Source organism: Epargyreus clarus, unplaced genomic scaffold (assembly GCF_041222505.1).
Source record: "Epargyreus clarus isolate Ecla_fem2 unplaced genomic scaffold, WU_Ecla_fem_2.2 ptg000014l, whole genome shotgun sequence".
Classification (NCBI taxonomy): Eukaryota; Metazoa; Arthropoda; class Insecta; order Lepidoptera; family Hesperiidae; genus Epargyreus; species Epargyreus clarus.
This window is the reverse complement of record NW_027332222.1, coordinates 16,200,148-16,220,350: the sequence shown is the minus strand read 5'-3', so window position 1 is coordinate 16,220,350 and position 20,203 is coordinate 16,200,148. Positions and strand designations below refer to the sequence as shown.

The following is a 20,203-nucleotide window of genomic DNA, read 5'->3' as shown; positions in this document are numbered from 1 at the left end:
TTATGGCTAATTTTGATAATGATTCCTAATTTAAATATCTCCTACTATGGTGTGCAGCGAAAATACACAGTCAAAACAAACAATAAAACTCGATAAAGCCCAACAGATAGTCTTATAGTGATGCTATTGCTTAGTATATACACAATGGCAAAAACATTTATAAATACGTCCAAAATAAAATATTAACATAATTATAGCTTTAAACAAAATACTCATAACTCACTTTTAATTTTTAAATGGCATTTAAAAGTATGAAACGTTCATAGCGATGTTTATTTTTTACAACTGTGAGGGTAGTGTATTAATATTCGTACGGTGTAAAAATCGGCCACTTTTGACACAGAAATCCGTGGCTAAAATGCGGGTTTAGGTCACAGAGTGCTATAAAAAATATAGAGTACAATAAAAAAAAAAATAAAGATGAAGTATTTATAAAAGGTTCATTATTTTATTATAGTTTTAAATACAATGCTCCCAGTTTTGAAAAGGGTGTCGGTATATGAGCGCGCTAAGTCTCTTTTAATTTCCAAAGTGCCTTAATTATAAACTTAAAAAAATGAATACCAAATCAAATAAAAATGGACTCTGGAAGAGGCATTAAAAATGGCTTTAATATTCTGTATTTATTATAGTATTGTACCATTACAAAAGTAGTTCGACCATTCAGTTCATACTTACTTATAAAAATGTATCAGAATTAAGTCTCTTGATAAAATCTCTTCAGTGTGCTTAGCATTCGCATTCAGCTTGAGGCAGCATCTGAAAATTTGGGTAGGTTTTAATAATTGTGATACCGTAAAAATAGCGTTTTTGTATATCAAGAAGTAAATCAGACGTGATGTTGGTCAACATGGTTGTTTGGGTTCGCTCTGTTGAGGGAGACCTGAAGGTCTGGTCATCATTTAAAGTCTTTCGCTTTCCAGTTTTATTAAATGTTACCATGGGATCACCGTTTATTGAATAGATTTTTCATTACTCTTAAGCATGGATTTACACCAACATTAAAAGTTTATAATTAAGCATATTGTGCCAATGTTTTAAGTAAATAATGTGGTAAGATACTTGCCTGTATCGACGATCCTTCGCCACCACGCATAATGCCTGTAAAATATATAAACATAAATATTAATCATGATACAATTAAACATTATGCAAATGAAGTTAATATATTTATCAGACGTGAGATTGGTCAACATGGTTGTTTGGGTTCGCTCTGTTGAGGGAGACCTGAAGGTCTGGTCATCATTTAAAGATTAAACAGGTATTGGAGGTATATACAAAAAGGAAAAAGACCTATGCTTCAGAACAATAAAGGAATGTCAGATAAAATAGTATACTCGTACAATTATTGTTAGCTTTTTCTTGAAAGTTTAAAGTATACATGTAACAGACATTTAAAAAATGTATACAGCATGTCCTAAAAAAGAAAGCACAAACTAAATAAATAAATAATATTTTACTAACCCAAAATTAAAAGGTAAATTCATGTGACAGCTATACAATTATGAAATTCACCTCTTCAAATGTAATCCACTTCAATAGCTATTTTTATCTGAAAAATCAAAAAATGTTCTTAGTAATAGGAATCAAGTTTGTCAATTTTTTATGAATGGAAACTAAATCAGACGTGAGGTTGGTCAACATGGTTGTTTGGGTTCGCTCTGTTGAGGGAGACCTGAAGGTCTGGTCATCATTTAGTTTTTATTAAAATCAAAAAATTAAAATTGCCTGTGCTATATCTACATTTTATAAAACTTGTTTTGGCATCACGCAAATAAGAAATTGACAAAGTTAGATCAATTTATTAATATATAATTGGTTATGAAAATTCATATAAAATACTTACTATGAAGGCACTTCATTGTTAATATATATTATTGATTAATTGCATGTACCTGAAATTAAAATAAGTGATATAAAAATTTTGCTAGACAGTAAAATATAGAAAATCTATAGGCAATAATGTCAGAACTCTTATAGAGCAGCCGCTAGTTTTTATCATTGCGATCAATCGGTAATTAATGTCATCATTACAAACTAATTCTCGGTATGTGAATGTTATGATTATTTTAAATTAATAAGTATATTTAAAATAAAGAATATTTGACATAAAAAATTAAGCTATATTTTAAATTATAATATTTATTAACTCACCATTAAAAGGTTGATAATATTGAATATTATTTATGGGTTCTTCTTTCCATTGCAAACTGAAAATAAATTAACAAATGAATAATGATTCTTCTTGTTAAATAAAACATGTTGTAAGCATATTTAATCAGAACTCTTATTGAGCAGCCGCTAGTTTTTATCATCGCGATCAATCGGTAATTAATATCATCACTAAAACACAACTAACAAATACAAAAACTCTGAATATCCCAAAATGTTATATCTTTGAATATTTTTTATCTCTTTTGTTCGCAAACTAGTGTCACAAGTAAAACTATTAATTCATCATACTGCAATGATTTTTTTCATCATTTTTATCCAAATATACACATACACAACCAATCATGGCGTTTCGTAAAGTTAGCGCTTTAGTGAAATCATCAGTAATAATACAAGACTTGGACTGACCTTACTTTCTGGGGTACATCAATATTCTATTTAGGTGTTCAAAATACTGCGAAAGAAAATTTATGCTATTAGTATCCTCAAATAAAAGAGTTATTAAATGAAATAGTAAATTTTAATCAGTAGGGATAGTTATGTTAACAGCATTATTGTCTAAGATGTCCCTATCTAAAATCATCATTTTATGTAATCAATATTATATAAGTACTTTGAATTCAAATAAATTTTACTTGAAGGCAATCTTTAATTATTTTACTAATTTATTTGAAATCAAATATAAGTCAATGACTTGTTTTATTTATTACCTTTTTACAATTCCTTGTGCAACCCCAGATGTTATCCATACACAGAAAATCTGAAAAATAAAATTGTGGCTTGAAGAATGTAAACTAAAAACATGAATATGAACTGTATTTAGTGGAATCAATCAGTGTGGATAGTTATGTTAACATCAATATTTTATCAGCTGTCCCTATCTGAAATCATCATATAATTTAGATACTTAATAAAATACTGATTTACTTTGAATTAATACCATTAATATTATAGGTTCTCAGAAAAAAAATTATGAGTTACTTACCAAAAACTAGCATCTCCTTTTTTATGAATTTTCTGCAAGCTTTTGAAGTTTTCTATAATAAACAAATTATACATTAGCATAACAAAACTCACTTAAAACCAATACAATTTGGATTTTTTAGCATCAGATAGGAGCGAAAGACATGGCTGATATACATCAATGGTTATCAGATGAACTATGTGATCATCATTCAGATATTTTTGACTGACTTTTATAAGGAAAGAGCTTATCTAATTAGTGCATTTCTTTTCCTAACATTCACTTCAGTAAATGTATAATTAATTTACAATAAGTATTATCATGAAACTTACCAAAAAAATCTCTCTCCTCTCATGAAGCTTCTTTGCGCAATGCCTCAAACCTACACAATAAAAAAGATCAGTTTAAAAAAATGCTTCTTTGTGTGTAAAACAAAGTTTAATTCGATGTTTCTATCAGATAGGAGCGAAAGACATGGATGTTGTACATCAATGGAAATCAGATGAACTATGGGGTCATCATTATCATGAAATCAAATTGATAAAGTTAATTGTATACTGTTTACATTACCCACAAACTAGATAATGTATGTAAAATATTATTAACTAAAGCATATATTTAATAAAAAACTGCAATACACAAGGATTAATAACATATTATAATACCCGGCACGAGTCGTGAGCACAGGTGGGCAGTAGTGGGGGTAAGCTCGCGCATGTACACTTTTGGCCAAATTTATTGGCCAATTGCACGAAAGTGTACAGTAGCCGAATGGCATGCGAGCCTCCAATAGACGATGTGCATTGACTGAGGAACCAATCGCGTGCAGCTCGGCACCCCGCCCCGCCCCCATGGCTTCTTCATTCCGCCAAAGAGACCGAAACATTAACTACTGCGCAGCTGTCAGTTGTGCTCACGACTCACGCCGGTCACTATATTTGCATTTGAACTATCAATGACAAATAATAATAGCTTACCTCGATACAAAGCACCCACAATTTCTGCAACAATTAAAAACATAACATTAATGAAAACAATACCTATTAATTAAAACATAACTAAATATTGTTTCAGATCAAATAATGGATCTCATCCAACCTCACAATGGGAGGCCCTACGCTACAAAAAAAGATATGATGATGAAATTATGAAATACTAAATTACCAACAATTTAAAGTAAAATGGAAAAAATGTACTCGTCCCTAGTCTCAATGATTACCCATTGTGAGACAACCAAACGGTTTCAGTTGCACTCCGCTAACATCATAACAAAAGGACTCATCTACAGTAACTTGGTTGTGTATTTATCTGGATGTTATTTCAAAAGCTTTGCCAACATTCCTTTAAATGTGTAACATTCCCCATTTATATTTTATATAGTAAAGTAATAAATTGGTTAAGAGTGATGATTGTAGAATTTTGCTATCATATGAAGTATCAATTCCTCTTTTAGCACACATCTATTATGCATTACAAAAAGTTTTCATATAATTTCAATCATTAATTTATTAAGTTCAATCTGATTATTTACTTTTTGTGTCCAGCTACACCTTGTGCTGACCTTATTTATTACGCCTTTATGATAAGCATGATACTATTCCATATCTTGATTAATGACTCAGATAAAACCATAATTGATGTTAAAGATTTAAAATAAGTATAATAAATCACTAACCTATTTGTTGTAGCCTATTATTATAAATGAAATACATAACCAAGTAACTCATAAATAATCAACAAATCTTCAAATATTTTACATTATAAATACTTACACATTGTGTTCTTCAGAAGTGCCTTCGTATGTATTGTAACAGTCAATCCTGAAAACATGTAGCATTTGTAGTACATGTTACAGAATTATATACTAATGATTCAAGGTGTTTGTTCAGATAGAGCTAATATACATGCAAATCACTGGACATTCAATGGTTAGCACTTTTCATCATTAAATTTATTACATTACATAATAATACATTATATTTTCGATTTTGTTGTCAACCCATTACTGTTGCACTGCTGGGTATGGGCCTCCCCTTAGTTTGAGAGGGATGTAGACAACAAAGTTGCATTATAAAGTTTATTTTTTACTAAATAACCTTTATAATGCAACTTTAACCAAAAAATTATGAAGATGAAAGAAAGAATTATGAATTTGTTCTTACATTCTGTTAGAGGCTTTCTATATTTCCCTTGTACAAATATTCTTGGAACATCAATGCCTTCTTTAAAATTGACTGTCCGACGTTGAACATAAGTGTTCATTGTAATCTCAAAACCAGCCTCCATGAATAACTTGGCTAGCTCCTCTTCCGTGAAGTAGTAACTTCTGTAATAAGCAAAACAAAAATCAATGTAAATATTGTAACAGAAAAATCATACAATACCACATGGTAAGGACTCTCAAAAATATTTTAAGAGATACAAAATGTTAAGATTCCCAAACTTGGGCTGCATACCGTGTGCCATCCTGCCTCATGTAAAAATTGTCCGATATCTTATGCCCCGGCTTGAACCGCAGCTGCGCCATGTCGTACCGCCCGTAGTCTCGGAACAGCAGCACGCCGCCGGGCCGCAGCGCGCGGAACACCACGCTGGCCACCTGCCCCCACATGTTCGGGTGGATCGCAGACAACACGAATATCAAACTCGCCATATCCACGCTACCTTCACGAACGTTCTCGAACAAGTCGTCCGTAGTCAAATCCGCACAAAACGCTATCATCCGGCTCTCATCATACAACTTGTTCGCTTTCACGAATTCCACCGCACGTGGTGAAAAATCACACGCGTAGAAGTGGAAATTCGTGAATCCTTCTTGTATTAACGGAAATATCATGTTGCCGACCCCGCAACCTAACTCTAGAAATACTATGCGCTCCTCGGGATCAAAGTTAATCAGCTCTTGAAACTCACGTGTTGTCCAATGCCGGTCCCGAAAGAACTTTGTCTCGTTCCTCTTGTAGAATATATCCCAGTGCCGTTTCGCTTCCTTTTCTAGTTTTGCAGCTTTCGCTTCGGGGATCAATCTTGAGTTTTGAGATTCGAGACGCCCCTTTTCTTCATCGGTTAGTTCCTTCAGACGATGTACAAAAAGATCGCCATTAGCGCCGATGCGATCTTCATCGGTTTCCATCGCGAATATTTCCATTTATTTTAACGAAAAACTTTTCAAAATACGTAACTTATTTAACGTTTCAATATGTTAGCTACATATTTTTTGTTTATTAGTAATTAACAAAGTAACAAAGCTATTCTCTCCTCTTCCGTATCGTGACATGCTATCGCATTCGCTTTATAAAATAAAGTGAAACAAAATTGAAAATTCAGAATAGAAGTTAATAGAACTGTCAACTTAGAGATGGCCGAGTCAGGTCGACTCGAGTACTTACATAAACTCGCATACTCGAGTACCAGTGATACTCGAATACTGACGCTACTCGTACACTGACTCCAGTCTTATGTACCTTATATAGACAAACGAGTGAATTGGGTAATTGACAGTTATAACAATAAAATATGAAATATGTTGGATATGATAGCTTATAAGTAAACATAAATTATGCAGTATTTCGTTTATTTTTTAATACGTTCTAAGTATTTTAATTTTTAAAAAGAAATTTTAGATTTTTTATCTGTGGATTTTAAATCCCAAAACGGCTACAGTGCTGCCTCAAATGTCATGTGACGTCACTACATCGAAACCAAACAAGACAATGACAAATCATAATTAAATCGTTTGCTGTTAGAGTTGGTTGAATTTATGTTGTGAACCGAAATGGAGCCATACTATATTAAAGATGATAGCGTGAACCTGCTTAAAGAAGATCCATATATGCAGTGCAATAAATCAAAATGGATACAAAAACTTCCGTGAGATAACCTATGGAAATATCAAATAAACAACGTAAGTAAAACATTCTTTATATTTACATTTAATCATATCGGACAATTAAAACATTTCTTAACTGACTTCAGACAGAAGAAAGGTTGTCTTCAAGTAATTATTAAGATTTTTTTAAATATACTTATATTCTTATGTGAACTGTTTTAAGGTTATTAATTGGTTATATTTATATTTACAGATCTTCCCGACAATCGTATAGTGACAACGTTATAGAGTATGTGCAGTTTAAGAGGAAGGCAAGTTTTTGTTTCATGAAAAGTAAAAGTTGTCCTGAACACAAGGTACATCAATGAAAATGAAAATGTGATGACTGTCCTGCCTAGAAGAAGTGAGGAGCCAAAAGTTTCGAAAGTGGGCACCAGTCTGAAATACATAAAGTAAAGTACACGGGAAATAGTACTTCTTTACTTGCGTAACCTACCCAACAAGATGAAGGAAGAAAAGTGACCATACAGTTCCTATTATTGCATTGCAATTTAATTCTGAAAATGACAGTGATAAAAATATATATCCATTTGTTACGGAAAATAATTTTAGTAATGAAGAAAAGCAGACACGCAAGCAGCACAAAAATTTAGCTTAGGTGATCTGTAGTAATTATTGTAACTGTAACATATGATAAATATATACGAAAGTTCTACTGTGTGTACTCACTAATAGAACCATATAAACCAAATAAACAAATAAAAGACTAATATTAGCAAATCATGTATTTTTAATTATACAGTCCTGTAAGTTAATCAGTGCACACGCACAAGCAATAATAGCACAGTCATGAAATATTTTAATTGTGTCCTATTAATTATAGAATGGGCCCTTAAAATAGAATTCTCATAGACGTCTTATAATTCTATTCTTATCATAGACATCTATATATTATATTAAATGTATGAATACTTCCACTTGCTGTTTTGTTTTGATTACGTCCTGTTCCAATGATTTGGAATTGACGAATCACTCGAGAGTTACTAAATTTATTCCTTTTCCTCAATAATACTTCCTTTCCTCAATAATACTTCTCTTACATAAATAGTATAAAATGTCATTGCTTGCAAACAGAGGATTTAAACATATAAGAATCTGCAAGTTCTTGAACGTTTATGAGATTTGGGTTTAGGAACTTGTATAAGCAAATTTATTAGGATATTTAGCGATCGTACTTGTACACATCGTCACTGCACACGCCTTGTAATTTGACATTCTTGCTAATAAAAGGTAAATAATTCCCAAGATTTCCCCTGAAGTATGTGTAGCGTCGAAGTTTATTTCTATATTTTCAATGTGTTGACGTCACGCTACGAAATGACACTTGACCGCCTGTTTTGGCGTAACGTTCCGTTTACCGTAATAAAAATATGTTTTTTATTAATAAATAGCCCTTTTTTCGAAAATATGATCAATGAAAGGCATATATAATAGGTATATGAATTCATTAAAACAGTTTCCCAAAAAGTGTCAAGTAGCCAATGCAGCAGGAATTGTGCAAGTAACATCTTGTTTAATTTTGTTTAGTGAGTGCCTTTTTTTTGGTCTTTCGTGGTTCTGTGTGTTACAAAGTACTCGAGTACTTCATGCTAACTCGAGTACATTGTGAATACTCTGGACTCGATTACTGACTCCATTCTTTTTTATATGAATACTAAAGTACTCGAATACCAAAAATGGCCGACTCGGCACATCATTATGTCAACTGTCGCAAGTCCCAACTGTCGCTGTCATTGTCATTTGTCAGGCATGCAAGATGGGACTTCGTACCCCCCGGTCTCTCATATGCCGCGTCTGCGTTTGCAATATGGGGGGTGGGTAGGGATTATTCGGGTCTCGAGGGTACCCTCTTTGCCCGGGCAAATTCTCAAGGGAGTGAATACCCCCCGGATTTTTAATATTCTTTCATAATAATATAATATTATTAAATAATATTATAATATAATGAGACAACATTAAAATTATACCAACCCCGCTGTTTAGCGGGGGGTAAATTGTCAGGCAGTGCTGCCACTACGGATGTCAAAAATAATCGATTTCTATAGTTATCGATTTTCTACATAAACGTTTGCTCAAATATGAGTTTATTGTTTTCTACTTTAATAAAATGGACGATTTGGAGTTTTTTTTAATTCGAAAGACTTTTAAATAAACTCCATGGAAAAAGAATGTATGTATTTCTCGAAGCTTGGTATTTTTTAATATGTATTGAAATTTAACTGGATTTAAGATTTATCGTTTGATTCAATGAATTTAGCATGATTTTAACGTTAATTTAAATATAATTTTGTATTCAGCAAACTTTACACAAAAGTCATATTCCGTAACATAAACCCGACAAGTTCTCTTTCTCTCCCTCGCTTTTAAACTTATAATTCATCTAAGGATATAAAGTGAGAAAATAAACACAGCATTCAATATCAATACAAAGTTTAATCAATTGAGTTGCACATCTTGCCTCGCCAGCTCCAACAACATAGGATCGTCGAAGAACTTATTGATAGACACGTCCTCACTCAGCCCCTTGCGCCGCCGCGTCTTGATCATGAACTCTCGCGCCAGGTGCGTCGCCGGTTGCGGTTCCAGAGGCCTGTGGGAAACGATCAGTTAATAAATAATAATTATTCCAAGGACTTAGAGTACTGCTTTGAAAAATATCAAAGAATGGCCAGGATGAGATATTTTTAAAATCTCCTATAATATAAATTAAGTTTTAAAAGCCAAATGCATTTTTCTACGTAATTTGAAGTCATTCGCTCCGATTAGCATTTTAGACAAACTTTTTAATTCATTAAAAATATAATTATGTTTCCTAAGAGGATTAATTATTAATCTTAATGCTAATCTAAAAGTTATAGTAAAATTGTGCCAATGTTTAGAATCCGTTCATTATATTTTGTTTATTAAAATCAGTTCTTCTTCGATTCTTTAATACTGTCATTAGTTCTGTTAGTCATCCAAGACTTGATAAGAAAAATTACAATGTAAGAGAAGTAATTTACCCCTTTATCATTTGTCATTACTTTAGAAGTTTATGACAATTTGATCCTTATGAATAACCTTATATTATAAAGATAGGCAAATTAAAACGCCGCCGTCTACAATACTGTAGCTAATTGCATAATGCCAACTGACCGTATAACGATGCTCTTGTCGAGCGGGTCGCCGGGCACGATCTGCCAGTGGTGGAACACCTGCAGGCAGAAGGCCTGGCCCTGCGTGTGCGTGCGGAGGTCCGTCTCGAAGCCGAACGAGTCGATCGCCGGCACGAACGCCTTGATCGTGTACAGCGGCGAGCCCGCCACGGGCGCGTCCTGCGTCACGTGTCCTGCACAGAACGAAACATAAACAAAGTCAAACATATATCAGATAACAGCATATTATATTTGACTTAAGGTTATGTAGGCTAAGTAGGCCCTTTAAGTTTTAAACGAAAATCTTATCCGTCTGAAAGTTTTCCCTTTTCCAGTATTATATTGTTTTCAAAAACATATCAAATTATTATTTTCAGTTTACATTTTTTTTACATTATATGAAATAGTTTACAAAATTAAATCATACATTGGTTTTTAAATTAGATTACATTAAACAGACATTTACAACTACATTAAGAAGGAAAGAAAACATGGGATTAAGAAGGAAAGAAATGATTGGGATTATAGATATCAGGGGGACGAAGACAGCGCTGGTCCCCCCGGCACCCGTCCGCTGCCCGCTCTCGCCTACGGACACATAGCTGCGTTAATATGCCCTTACGTTACGGAGTATATGCTAACTAAACCTACGCGCAACAACTTGAGAGCGGAGTTTGGCGCAGACCATACCACCTTAAAAATACACAATTTTTTAGTTATACTTATATTTTATTTTTACCTCTGCGTTTGGCGAGCACGGTGTAGACGGCGGACACGCAGTCGGCCGGCGCCTGCACCTCCACGAACAGGTACGGCTCCATCAGCCGCGGCGTCGCCATCAGGAACGCAGAGTACGCCACCTGGACGCAACCAAACACATTGAATACCCGGGTAACTAGTAACATATTTGTATCATATGAATAACGATGGTCTTTCGTGGCGGTATTATCAGCAGAGGAGACTAAAAATATAAGAAAAAAGAATGATTTACGTGGATCATATTATGTACAATTAAAATGATTAAGATATCAAAGAAAATATACGAAAAATTAGCAATATTTGAATGCACTAAATTAGAAATAAAAAAAGGATATACCCTCGAAAGACAGATAGTTCGAAATCCTGTTCCATGCGTTTCCACAAGTCACATAACCAATTTTATGACGCATACACTTTGAACCTACAATTAAATTTAACTGTTTGTGTAATAATTTTCACGAACCCTTCTCGCAGTAGGAATGATCTGTCCGCCGCCCCTGTGTAGCGGCTCCTGGGCTATTACTGCGTCCAAAATCTTGAATTTTACGTTTCTGATTGGCTCCTCACACAGCGGACCCTCTCGTGTGCCCCACTGAAAACCTGTTTACATTGGTACAGATATAATTAATTAGATTGTACGTAAAAATTATGGTAGATTTAATATGGCCGATCATTGAATAATAGAATATGCATTTCTTTTATATTCTGTGTAATACTGTAAAAATTGCAATTCCGGGACTATAAATTATATTACTGAAACTGGTGTTACTAATGTTTATACATTCATTAAGAACTACTCTAATAAATCCTATGTTGTTCACCATTAATTAATTATAAATTATTTCCCAACCTTGTACAATACTGTCTTTCACGGACGCAAGTAAGTGCTTGTCGACTTCCGACGGCAGCGTGTCGTCCACGAGGATATTGGGCCCCGTGGCATCGGGACCAAACGCCCAAATAGATCGAGCGGCTAGCAAGTCCCAATCGTATCTGAAAAGAAAAAGTTAAGAATCTTATTGACCTACCACAAAATAATTATCACGTTTACGTTCAGATGTCCATCCAAAGTAACAACAAAAAACAAATAAACAAGTAACAATTAGGTGCTTATTCTCAATTGGCCTAGAGGTTCTCAAACTTATTTCAATTATCATTAACCGACTTCAAAAAGGAGGTGGTTATCAATTCTGCAGTTTTAGTTATTTCTGCTGTTAGAATTATTTCATACAACTCCCTTTTTTCGCTTTTTGGGAATTAATTGTATTGCATGATTCTGGAATAAGTCCTATATCCTACGAGAATTGAGGGGTGTTATCAGTGCGTAGAGGTGCCTGAAACACGCTTCGTAAAGTTAAGTCTTATTTTGAACTATCATCCATTTAATTTATTATTACGGTAGTATATATATCCTCTTGAGTTATTTTGTAGTGTATATCTAATATTTAAACCTAATGTAACATACCTATAAATTTCATCTCCAAAATATTAGTAAAACAGTATCGATTGAGCATTCGAGATGGTTTGATTTTGATCCTTCCCTTACAAGTTTACAGCTAATAATAAATGATCAATCTCACTTGGTCTGAAAGAACTCGCCGAGGCGCCGCCGGTCCCAGGTGACGCAGACGGCGCCCGCCTCGATGTCCTCGGCGAGCCCGCGCTCCAGCGGCTCCGCGATCATCGTCAGCTTGTTGCGCTTGTTCGGCGTCTCCGCGAAGCACTTCAGCGAGGACGTTTCAACCACCGTCTCGCAGAACGACACCACCGGGTCCGCCACTGGGGAACGTTACAATATAATAACATAGCTACATTTTTTTTAATGAAATTTCAACTACGTCCGAAAGAAAGTTTTACTTAATTATTTATCCAAAGAAAATAACTGTGTACTTAATATTTTTGCGATAGACTTGCAAAACTAACTGGGAGTAGCAATATAGGCTTGAAAATATGTTATATTAATTTATGTATTTTGCCCTCAATGATGGACACATTATTTAATAGAAAAACAAACGAATATGAACTATTGTTCAATATTTGTTACCAATCAGGAGTATAAAATCCATCACCGTTTCTAACTATGTTAAAATATCTCATACATGTATTTTGCTTACTAGCCCACAGAAGCGATACACTGCTAATATTTGATAGAAATTAACAATGACAAGGTGATTACGAATCTCAAGGCAGACAGACTGCCCGCACTGTCGGTCGGTCAAAGCTTTAGTACGGTTGGTGGTCGTCCGCCAAACGTTCATGAATCCGTACAAAGCCGCTATTCGACATGTCACATACCCTTAATGTCGATCTCCGAGTACATGTCGCGCAGGTCGTGCATGACGCAGTCGAGGTGCAGCTCGCCGGCGCCGAGGATCACGTGCTCGCCGCTCTCCTCCACGCGCGTCGACAGCACCGGGTACGACTTGTTCACCTGCACACACACACCACGTTCTTAAGTTATATTATGTCCGCGTAAAAGTGCTAGTCCGCTCTGAATATAGAAATGAATCGCGTCGCCATAGTAAATTGTATGACTACACCTGCTCGCAACAACTTCAGAGCGGACTTGTAGTTTGGCGCGGACTATACCCACGTGGCCACCACACCAGTCTGATGCCGGCCTGACACTCAGAGAGTTCCAGGTTAGAGCATGAACATTTATTTAGGCGCTTTGGATAGTCTCATGGTACTTATGGCACAAAATCCTAGTGTTGCTATGGAGACATCATCATGAATCAGTTATATACAAATAACTGTACAGATAAAGACAATAATTAATAAAAGTACGCAATAATTAAACAATAATGCAATTAGGTATTAATGCATTGTCCTTTCTAAGTACTAAGCTAGGATTCAACGAATCTTCATAACCATGAGCTAAACTAACCATGAGCCATGATCCATGACATTTGACACAGAATCTGTCAAAAAAGGTTTAATGATGATGTCTTTATACTGGAACCACAAGTTTTACCACCTTCAAATCTAATATAATTTCCTGGCTCACCTTCCTCAGCCCATCCAACATCTTAGGCAGCTCAGATGGGTTAACCGGTTCCACTGCGATCTTCACCACCGCCTGTGTGTTAAAGCGCAACGGCTTGAACGTGAACAGTTCCTCGTCTTCATCAGCTGACACCACTGTACAGGTCTTTACTATCGGCTGATCGATTCCTTCGATAAGCGCCCAGCAACCCGCCGGCACACGGTTTAGTTCTATCTGTCGAAGTAATTATATAACCATGAGTTTTTCAATAAAGTAACAGCATTCGTATTGGCGTTGTACGAATTTTTTGCAGTTGCAGTTATTTGTGGGCGTGTAGAAGACACTTATCCAATATGGGATTATATAATCATGTTTGGTCATTTGAATGCCTTTTTAATTTTTTTTCACTAATTTTTATAGCAAGCTGTCCATATGGACCATATGTTAATCATAATAATCTTTTTTTTTTTTGTTAGCACGCCAAAAAAGGCAGAAAATATTTAAAACAATGTTTAAAAGCTTATGTTCTAGAGAAAATAAGTCATTTTATATAAGACGTTGTTAAGGGTTACCTTGTATCTGGCCTCGTATATCCAGAGGCGGCCGACGTTCATGACGCGCGAGTCCTCCTCGTCCTGCGTGCTGTAGTTCTCGCCCAGCACGCGCACCGCCTGCCCCGCGTACAGCGTGCCCGACATTATGCGCGCCAGCACCTGCACACAGATAATGTATTGAAATTGAAAAAAGCCCCTGAGGACTAAGCTGGAACGCCTCGGAAAAGTATAAAAGTTACATGGTTTACAGAAAAAAAATCTGAATTAGTGGAATACACACCCATTTCTCGTTTTTTGCCTTTGCCTTTTTGAAAGCATGCATGCCGATGAGTCCTTAAAAAGAGGGCACTAATCTACAGACGTTGTGGAGGATGGCTTCTGGCTTGCTAAACTGAAGGTGAAGTGGTAGTGGCTGCTTTGGATATACAGTAATAGAGGACTGAATATTGTGGTACAGAATATTGGCAAATTTGATTCAACAGTAAGGCACTTCAAGGTTATAATAATTGTGAAATTATTTACACTTTGGTTGTTATCACTTACAAAAAAGTGCAGACTTTGGGTAGGCAGTGATGATGACAATAAAGTTGGGTAACATCACTCACAAGGAAGAACGTGCAGTCATCGGTGGGGTACATCTTGGTGGTGTGCGCCACCAGCCTGCCGCCCTGGTCGCAGGCGAGCATGTCGTTGCGCAGAGCACCTGCAGTGCCGCGGTACGCGTGCGCCACTTTATGTGGTGCCGCCGCTGCTGGCGAGGGGATGTGGCGCGCTATCATGTCCACGAACCCACTGGGGAATATAACAGATTATATTATAATAATACTTATTGAACCACTTGGCTTTTAGTGTTTTAATTAAATGTAATAGTATTTCTAATTGCACGACTCATGATGCGAAGCATCAGAGAGTGCTTTACGATCGAAAAATTTTTTTCGCTTCATTTTGGCGGCTATTTTTATTATTATAGCCTTGATAGTTCACGGAATCAAGATATTTTGCATTCTATTGTCGAGATAATTTAATGGAGATTAATTCCATACTTTTTAAAAATTGATTTACTGCAATAGAATTGGAACAAAACACCAAAATAGGTCAAAAAAAAATCCTGTCCGTCATGTGTGAAACCTGAAAACACTGTAACTTGTGAAAAAATCCATCATTTGAGTTAAAAATTTTTTTTTTAAAATTCTAATCGACGATTGTAGGTCACTGAATGCGAATGATTAATTAATTCAGTGTCGTTTAATTGCAATTAATAAAAAACGAAAACTACAAGACTGTATATCTATAGTTATTATGTACATTTATTCCACCAGGGGCGCTTGTGCAGTACCTTCTTCCTACTACAGCTGTTTTTTAGGCAATTAATTTTGAACGACTTAAGTTTTTTTTTTTTTATATTTCATAATTAAATGAGCATTATGAGTTGTGCACTTTTGGATTTTTCAAACTTTTACTATTTTTGTTATACCGTGAAACTTTTTGAGTCGTGGTTAATAGCACAAACGTATAATAAATACAATTTTCGAAACATTGCATTTTAAAGACTCACGAAAAGAGAAATTACTTAAAAATAGCACATAAGTGTAATGGTGCAAACTACAAAGATCTTAATACGTAAAAACAACAACAAAGTAACGTTTTTTAGATTACTCTATCCTTAATATCCTTTGACTAATAAAATAGTACAAACACTTTTTGCTTAAAATCTGTCATCATGGTCATTCCACTACTGTCGCTACATACCAGAAGTCTCCAAAGAAGCGGCTACACACGAGCCGGAGTAGCGGCCGCACGTTGAGCTTCGCCTCCTGCTTGGTGAGCTTGATGCCCAGCTCCGACAGCATCGCCGGCAGCGTATCGTCCACGTCGCCTACCACCTAGAACAATACATGATGTAAAATATATGGTAATAGTTGCAGTAGACTCAAAAAGGAAACTTTGTCGTTCATACAAATACAAATCTAAAATAAAAGAGAAAATCTTTTGTTTTTCAACTGCAAAAGTATCTTAGTCACATCAACTTCTGCCCATATAATTGCAGAGTAACCCATTACTGTATTCTTATTTGAAGAGTCTGATAGGGCGGTTACCCTTATATACCAACTTAAAACATTCCAACTTAGTACCTAGTCTGAGGCAGACCTCAGATAACCTTCAAATATATTTAATCACAGATGCCCGCAGATTGGCAGGATCAATTACCATAAGATGAACTGCAGATTCAAATATTTTTTTATTATAGCAGCAATTTGTTATTATAGCAGCCACTGAAGTAGATACATTGTGATAATTTGAACTGTCTACCTTTTTCGGTGAAATAGATAATGCGAAAAACATCGAGAAATAGCAGTTTCTTGTATGGCGACCCCCATTTATTTTCAAGTTTTTTTTAATATTTGTTGTTATAGCGGCCACGTTTATATATACTCTGCAAAAATTTCCAGTGTCTATTTAGGTTCATGAGATAGAGCCTTGTGACAGACGGACAGACAATGGAGTCTTAATAATAGGGTTCCGTTTTTACCTTTTGTACCCAAAAAAGTATACATACTTGCGCGAATATCTTATACAGCGGCTCCAGAATAAACTCCACGAAGCTTCGCTGCGCCGACTGGTGCGGCGGTTTCCTCGTGAACCGCCTCGTCTTGGCGTTGAAGTAGACGTCGCCCCACAGCCACCCCGCCATGTCTGACGGCCGCAGCTCGTGCGAGCGCCCGCTCGCGTACATCGCCGCGAACGACTCCAGTGTGAAGCACACGTCGTATAGCGACGACGCGAAGCATACGTTGCCTGGTAGTGGTGGTGGTAAAGTAATTATGTATGTAGTAGGAATAGGTTAGAAACTGGTGGGCTACCTTGGCGTATTCTTACAATGAGTGTCTGTAGTAGTAGTAGTAACGGGGAGCGGATAGGCTACCTTGGTGTATTCTTACAATAAGTGTAGTTTTAGTGTTTATAAAAAAATAATTTAAAATTCAATAGCTACAATATCAGTATTTGTTAGAAAAGCAAATGACAATAAATTAGAACAAAAAGTGTACAAAATGTAATCAACTGAAAAATTAAGAAAGAATATAAAAATATTTTACATAATATTTCATAACAGATACCATACTACCATACATAGTACTAGACAAGTCATATTATAATGACTCAAAAAACAAACAACAGGAGCAGTTACAATGATGTAAATATCATGCACATGACAAAGAAAAATACTTCATAAACATATTTAGCTATTACGTTTTACATAGATAGGCTTATAATTTTTCAACTTACCTAATAATGGCGAAAACACTGTAGCAGGTTCTTCAGGATTATCCTGAGGCTGGTTTGTTTCCACCATAGAGTTCAGCTCATCTATTATATGCCGGAGCTTGTAATATGCGTCCGCGGGCGGTAACTTCAGTTCTAAGATAAGTCGGTCAATTTTGTTTATGCACACAGTGAGCGGCACTCGCTCCTGTACCGCATGTCGGAGAAGACGTTCCGTGTTCAACATTATTCCCTCTGCGGCGTCGACAAATAACACAGCACCTGAGAAACAATAACATTGCTTAAAGAAAAAGTTTGTTAAGTAAGTAGTTAAAAATTCCAGAACAAATATTTTTGAGGAGCTGCTACAGAAAGAATTAACATAATTATACTATATTTGAAACTTACATGGCGTAAAGGACCTAAATGGCGTAAAATACCATCAAATTGCGAAACAGTTAAGAATATGTTTAACATTTAAGCTCTGAGACTCAAGGTATTGATATTGTCAGTTGCATTCTAGCTCAATCCGGTTATTTGTGTGTGATCCACAAACTTATTATGGTATAGTCTGTGCCAAACTGCTAATCCACTCTGAAGTTGTTGCAAGCAGATGAAGTCCTACAATTTGCTATGGCCATGCAACTCATTTCTATATACAAAGCTGACTAGCAGTTTCGCACGGACTATACAATAAAATTAATTATATAATTGAAACATACTATATTTACTAAGAAATAATTTTCAAAAACTATTACTGGTTGAGAAATTTTATAGATTTGTATAATTTATATGAGTTTAGAAACTTAACAACTAGACACTAACCATCAGATATCCTCAAAGCAGCGGTGACTTCATCACTAAAGTTAACATGACCGGGAGTGTCCATGATATTGAACAGGTGTGACTTCCCCTTGATGTTCTTGAGGAGCAGTGTGACGGGCATGGACTTGATGGACACCCCGCGCTCCTGCTCCACAAACAGTGTGTCCGTGTACCTCATGGGGATGGTTGTGTCGTGGTTTATTGTCCCAGGGTGCGTCTGTCTGATAAGGCAGTCCACAAATGATGTTTTACCTAAAAGCATTTACAAGATACTAAAATTTATATTCTTGTGTCATCTATTAAACTTTCCATAGAGTTTATAGGACTTTTTAAGTCTATTCTCTGCTATAAGCTTATCTACATTATTCACTATGTACAGTTCTTTACTATATCATTTCTTTATAATATTGTCTCTCTTAATGGGTTTATTTGTACATTTCATAATTCATGAGTTTGTATATTTATTTGTATTTTTTATGTTGGTTTATTTGTATATTTCACTTGTTTTTATTGATTTCTTTATAACAATTTTTGTGCACTGACCACTGTCACTAAGAAGATACCATAGAACATGATATTAACACATTTAAATCAATAGAAACATGGGTCCCAGTGGCTATAACATTCTTTAAATACATTTCTACAACCAAACCTATTGCATAAATCATCTATTTTGTAATACTCATTTTAAATACATATCAAGCATACCATTATGCAAATGACCCATGAGTGTTATATTCCTCATCAGATTGGTATTGTCCAACATGTCGGCCAGGTACTCCATATCGTACACCGTCTCCGGCAGCTGCTGCTCTTGAACCTGAAACTTCTTGGTCTTCACTGGCTCCACGAGAGGCTTGTCCAGGGCCTGTGTGTCTTCCTCTTGAACCACAGTTTCAACATCGGGCCCATAAACTTCGACTGCTTGTGGATAGTATCTAACCAAGTAACCAAGAGATTTTAGTGAAGTCAAGCATATAAAAATTAAAATAATATATGGTTAAGAAAGGGAAAGAAATAAAATCTTGCACAAGGATAAACAGGAAAATTTACAAAACTTAGGAAATTTTCAATACAATAGATATCTGCTCATTGTTATAAATAAAACTGATTTAAAGAATACTAGTGGAAACCATAGATGAGTAGTGGAAACATAGTAAATTAATTTAACCTTTTACTTGAATCAAATAAGTAAGTATATAATACGTTAAGATTCACAAGACTTAAGGTATACCTTTTGTCTTCATGTAGCACTACAGACATGGGCGCAGCCTCGGGCTCCGCGTCAGCATCCTCGTCCTCCTCCATTGCATCCTCGTCGGCGTCCCGGTTGTCCTGCCCGTATACGCTCTGCTCGTCCTCGGAGTCAGACTCCAGATCCGGCCCGATATAGTTACCAAACTCATCGTAAAGGTCCCCGTCCATTTCCAATATTAAATACTAAACCAGCTGAAAAAGTTCGAAAACTCGAGCAAAACAAGCGCGGCTTTACATTTGTTATTTGACATGAAATGTTGACATTTGACAATAGATAACTATTATAACCTAAAAAATCAATTATGAAATTACGGATGCGTTCACGAAATATTAATGCGTTGTTAAGTGTGAGTTCGTTTTATTTTATATTAATTATCATCATTATTTATTATTAATATATTT

General features: G+C 35.5%; 2 protein-coding genes and 2 non-coding genes across 4 annotated transcripts; all 4 read right to left on the bottom strand.

Annotated features, from left to right (window-relative positions):
* Positions 1-3,272: 3,272 nt before the first annotated feature.
* On the bottom strand, positions 3,273-3,357 carry LOC140747625 (small nucleolar RNA snR60/Z15/Z230/Z193/J17). The gene has a single exon (XR_012102888.1). It is a non-coding gene; the product is annotated as a small nucleolar RNA snR60/Z15/Z230/Z193/J17 (small nucleolar RNA).
* A 225-nt stretch (positions 3,358-3,582) lies between these two features.
* Positions 3,583-3,671, bottom strand: LOC140747626 (small nucleolar RNA snR60/Z15/Z230/Z193/J17). Its single transcript, XR_012102889.1, has one exon. It is a non-coding gene; the product is annotated as a small nucleolar RNA snR60/Z15/Z230/Z193/J17 (small nucleolar RNA).
* Positions 3,672-4,201: 530 nt separating this feature from the next.
* Positions 4,202-6,442, bottom strand: LOC140747027 (tRNA N(3)-cytidine methyltransferase METTL6). The gene is made up of 3 exons (XM_073079253.1): positions 5,593-6,442; positions 5,299-5,462; positions 4,202-4,956 (listed from the first exon to the last, which is right to left on the bottom strand). Coding segments are annotated over exons 1-3 (858 nt in total). The 5' UTR covers positions 6,285-6,442; the 3' UTR covers positions 4,202-4,954.
* A 2,996-nt stretch (positions 6,443-9,438) lies between these two features.
* Positions 9,439-20,062, bottom strand: LOC140747025 (116 kDa U5 small nuclear ribonucleoprotein component). Its single transcript, XM_073079252.1, has 16 exons — positions 19,779-20,062; positions 19,253-19,482; positions 18,545-18,796; positions 17,744-18,001; positions 17,016-17,254; positions 16,208-16,341; positions 15,064-15,250; positions 14,477-14,617; positions 13,926-14,138; positions 13,214-13,349; positions 12,499-12,697; positions 11,769-11,911; positions 11,382-11,518; positions 10,899-11,019; positions 10,161-10,353; positions 9,439-9,615 (listed from the first exon to the last, which is right to left on the bottom strand). The coding sequence occupies exons 1-16, from the start codon at positions 19,967-19,969 to the stop codon at positions 9,462-9,464; spliced, it is 2,928 nt and encodes a 975-aa protein (XP_072935353.1). The 5' UTR covers positions 19,970-20,062; the 3' UTR covers positions 9,439-9,461.
* Positions 20,063-20,203: the final 141 nt, after the last annotated feature.

Coding starts and splice junctions, on each gene's coding strand:
- LOC140747027 (XM_073079253.1), bottom strand. CDS start 6,284: ATGGAAATATTCGCGATGGAAACCGATGAAGATCGCATCGGCGCTAAT. Junction 5,463..5,592: donor ATGAGGCAGGATGGCACACG/GTATGCAGCCCA, acceptor TGCTTATTACAG/AAGTTACTACTTCACGGAAG.
- LOC140747025 (XM_073079252.1), bottom strand. CDS start 19,969: ATGGACGGGGACCTTTACGATGAGTTTGGTAACTATATCGGGCCGGAT. Junction 19,483..19,778: donor GTGCTACATGAAGACAAAAG/GTATACCTTAAG, acceptor TTACTTGGTTAG/ATACTATCCACAAGCAGTCG. Junction 11,020..11,381: donor TCATTCCTACTGCGAGAAGG/GTTCGTGAAAAT, acceptor GGTTGCGTCCAG/GTGGCGTACTCTGCGTTCCT.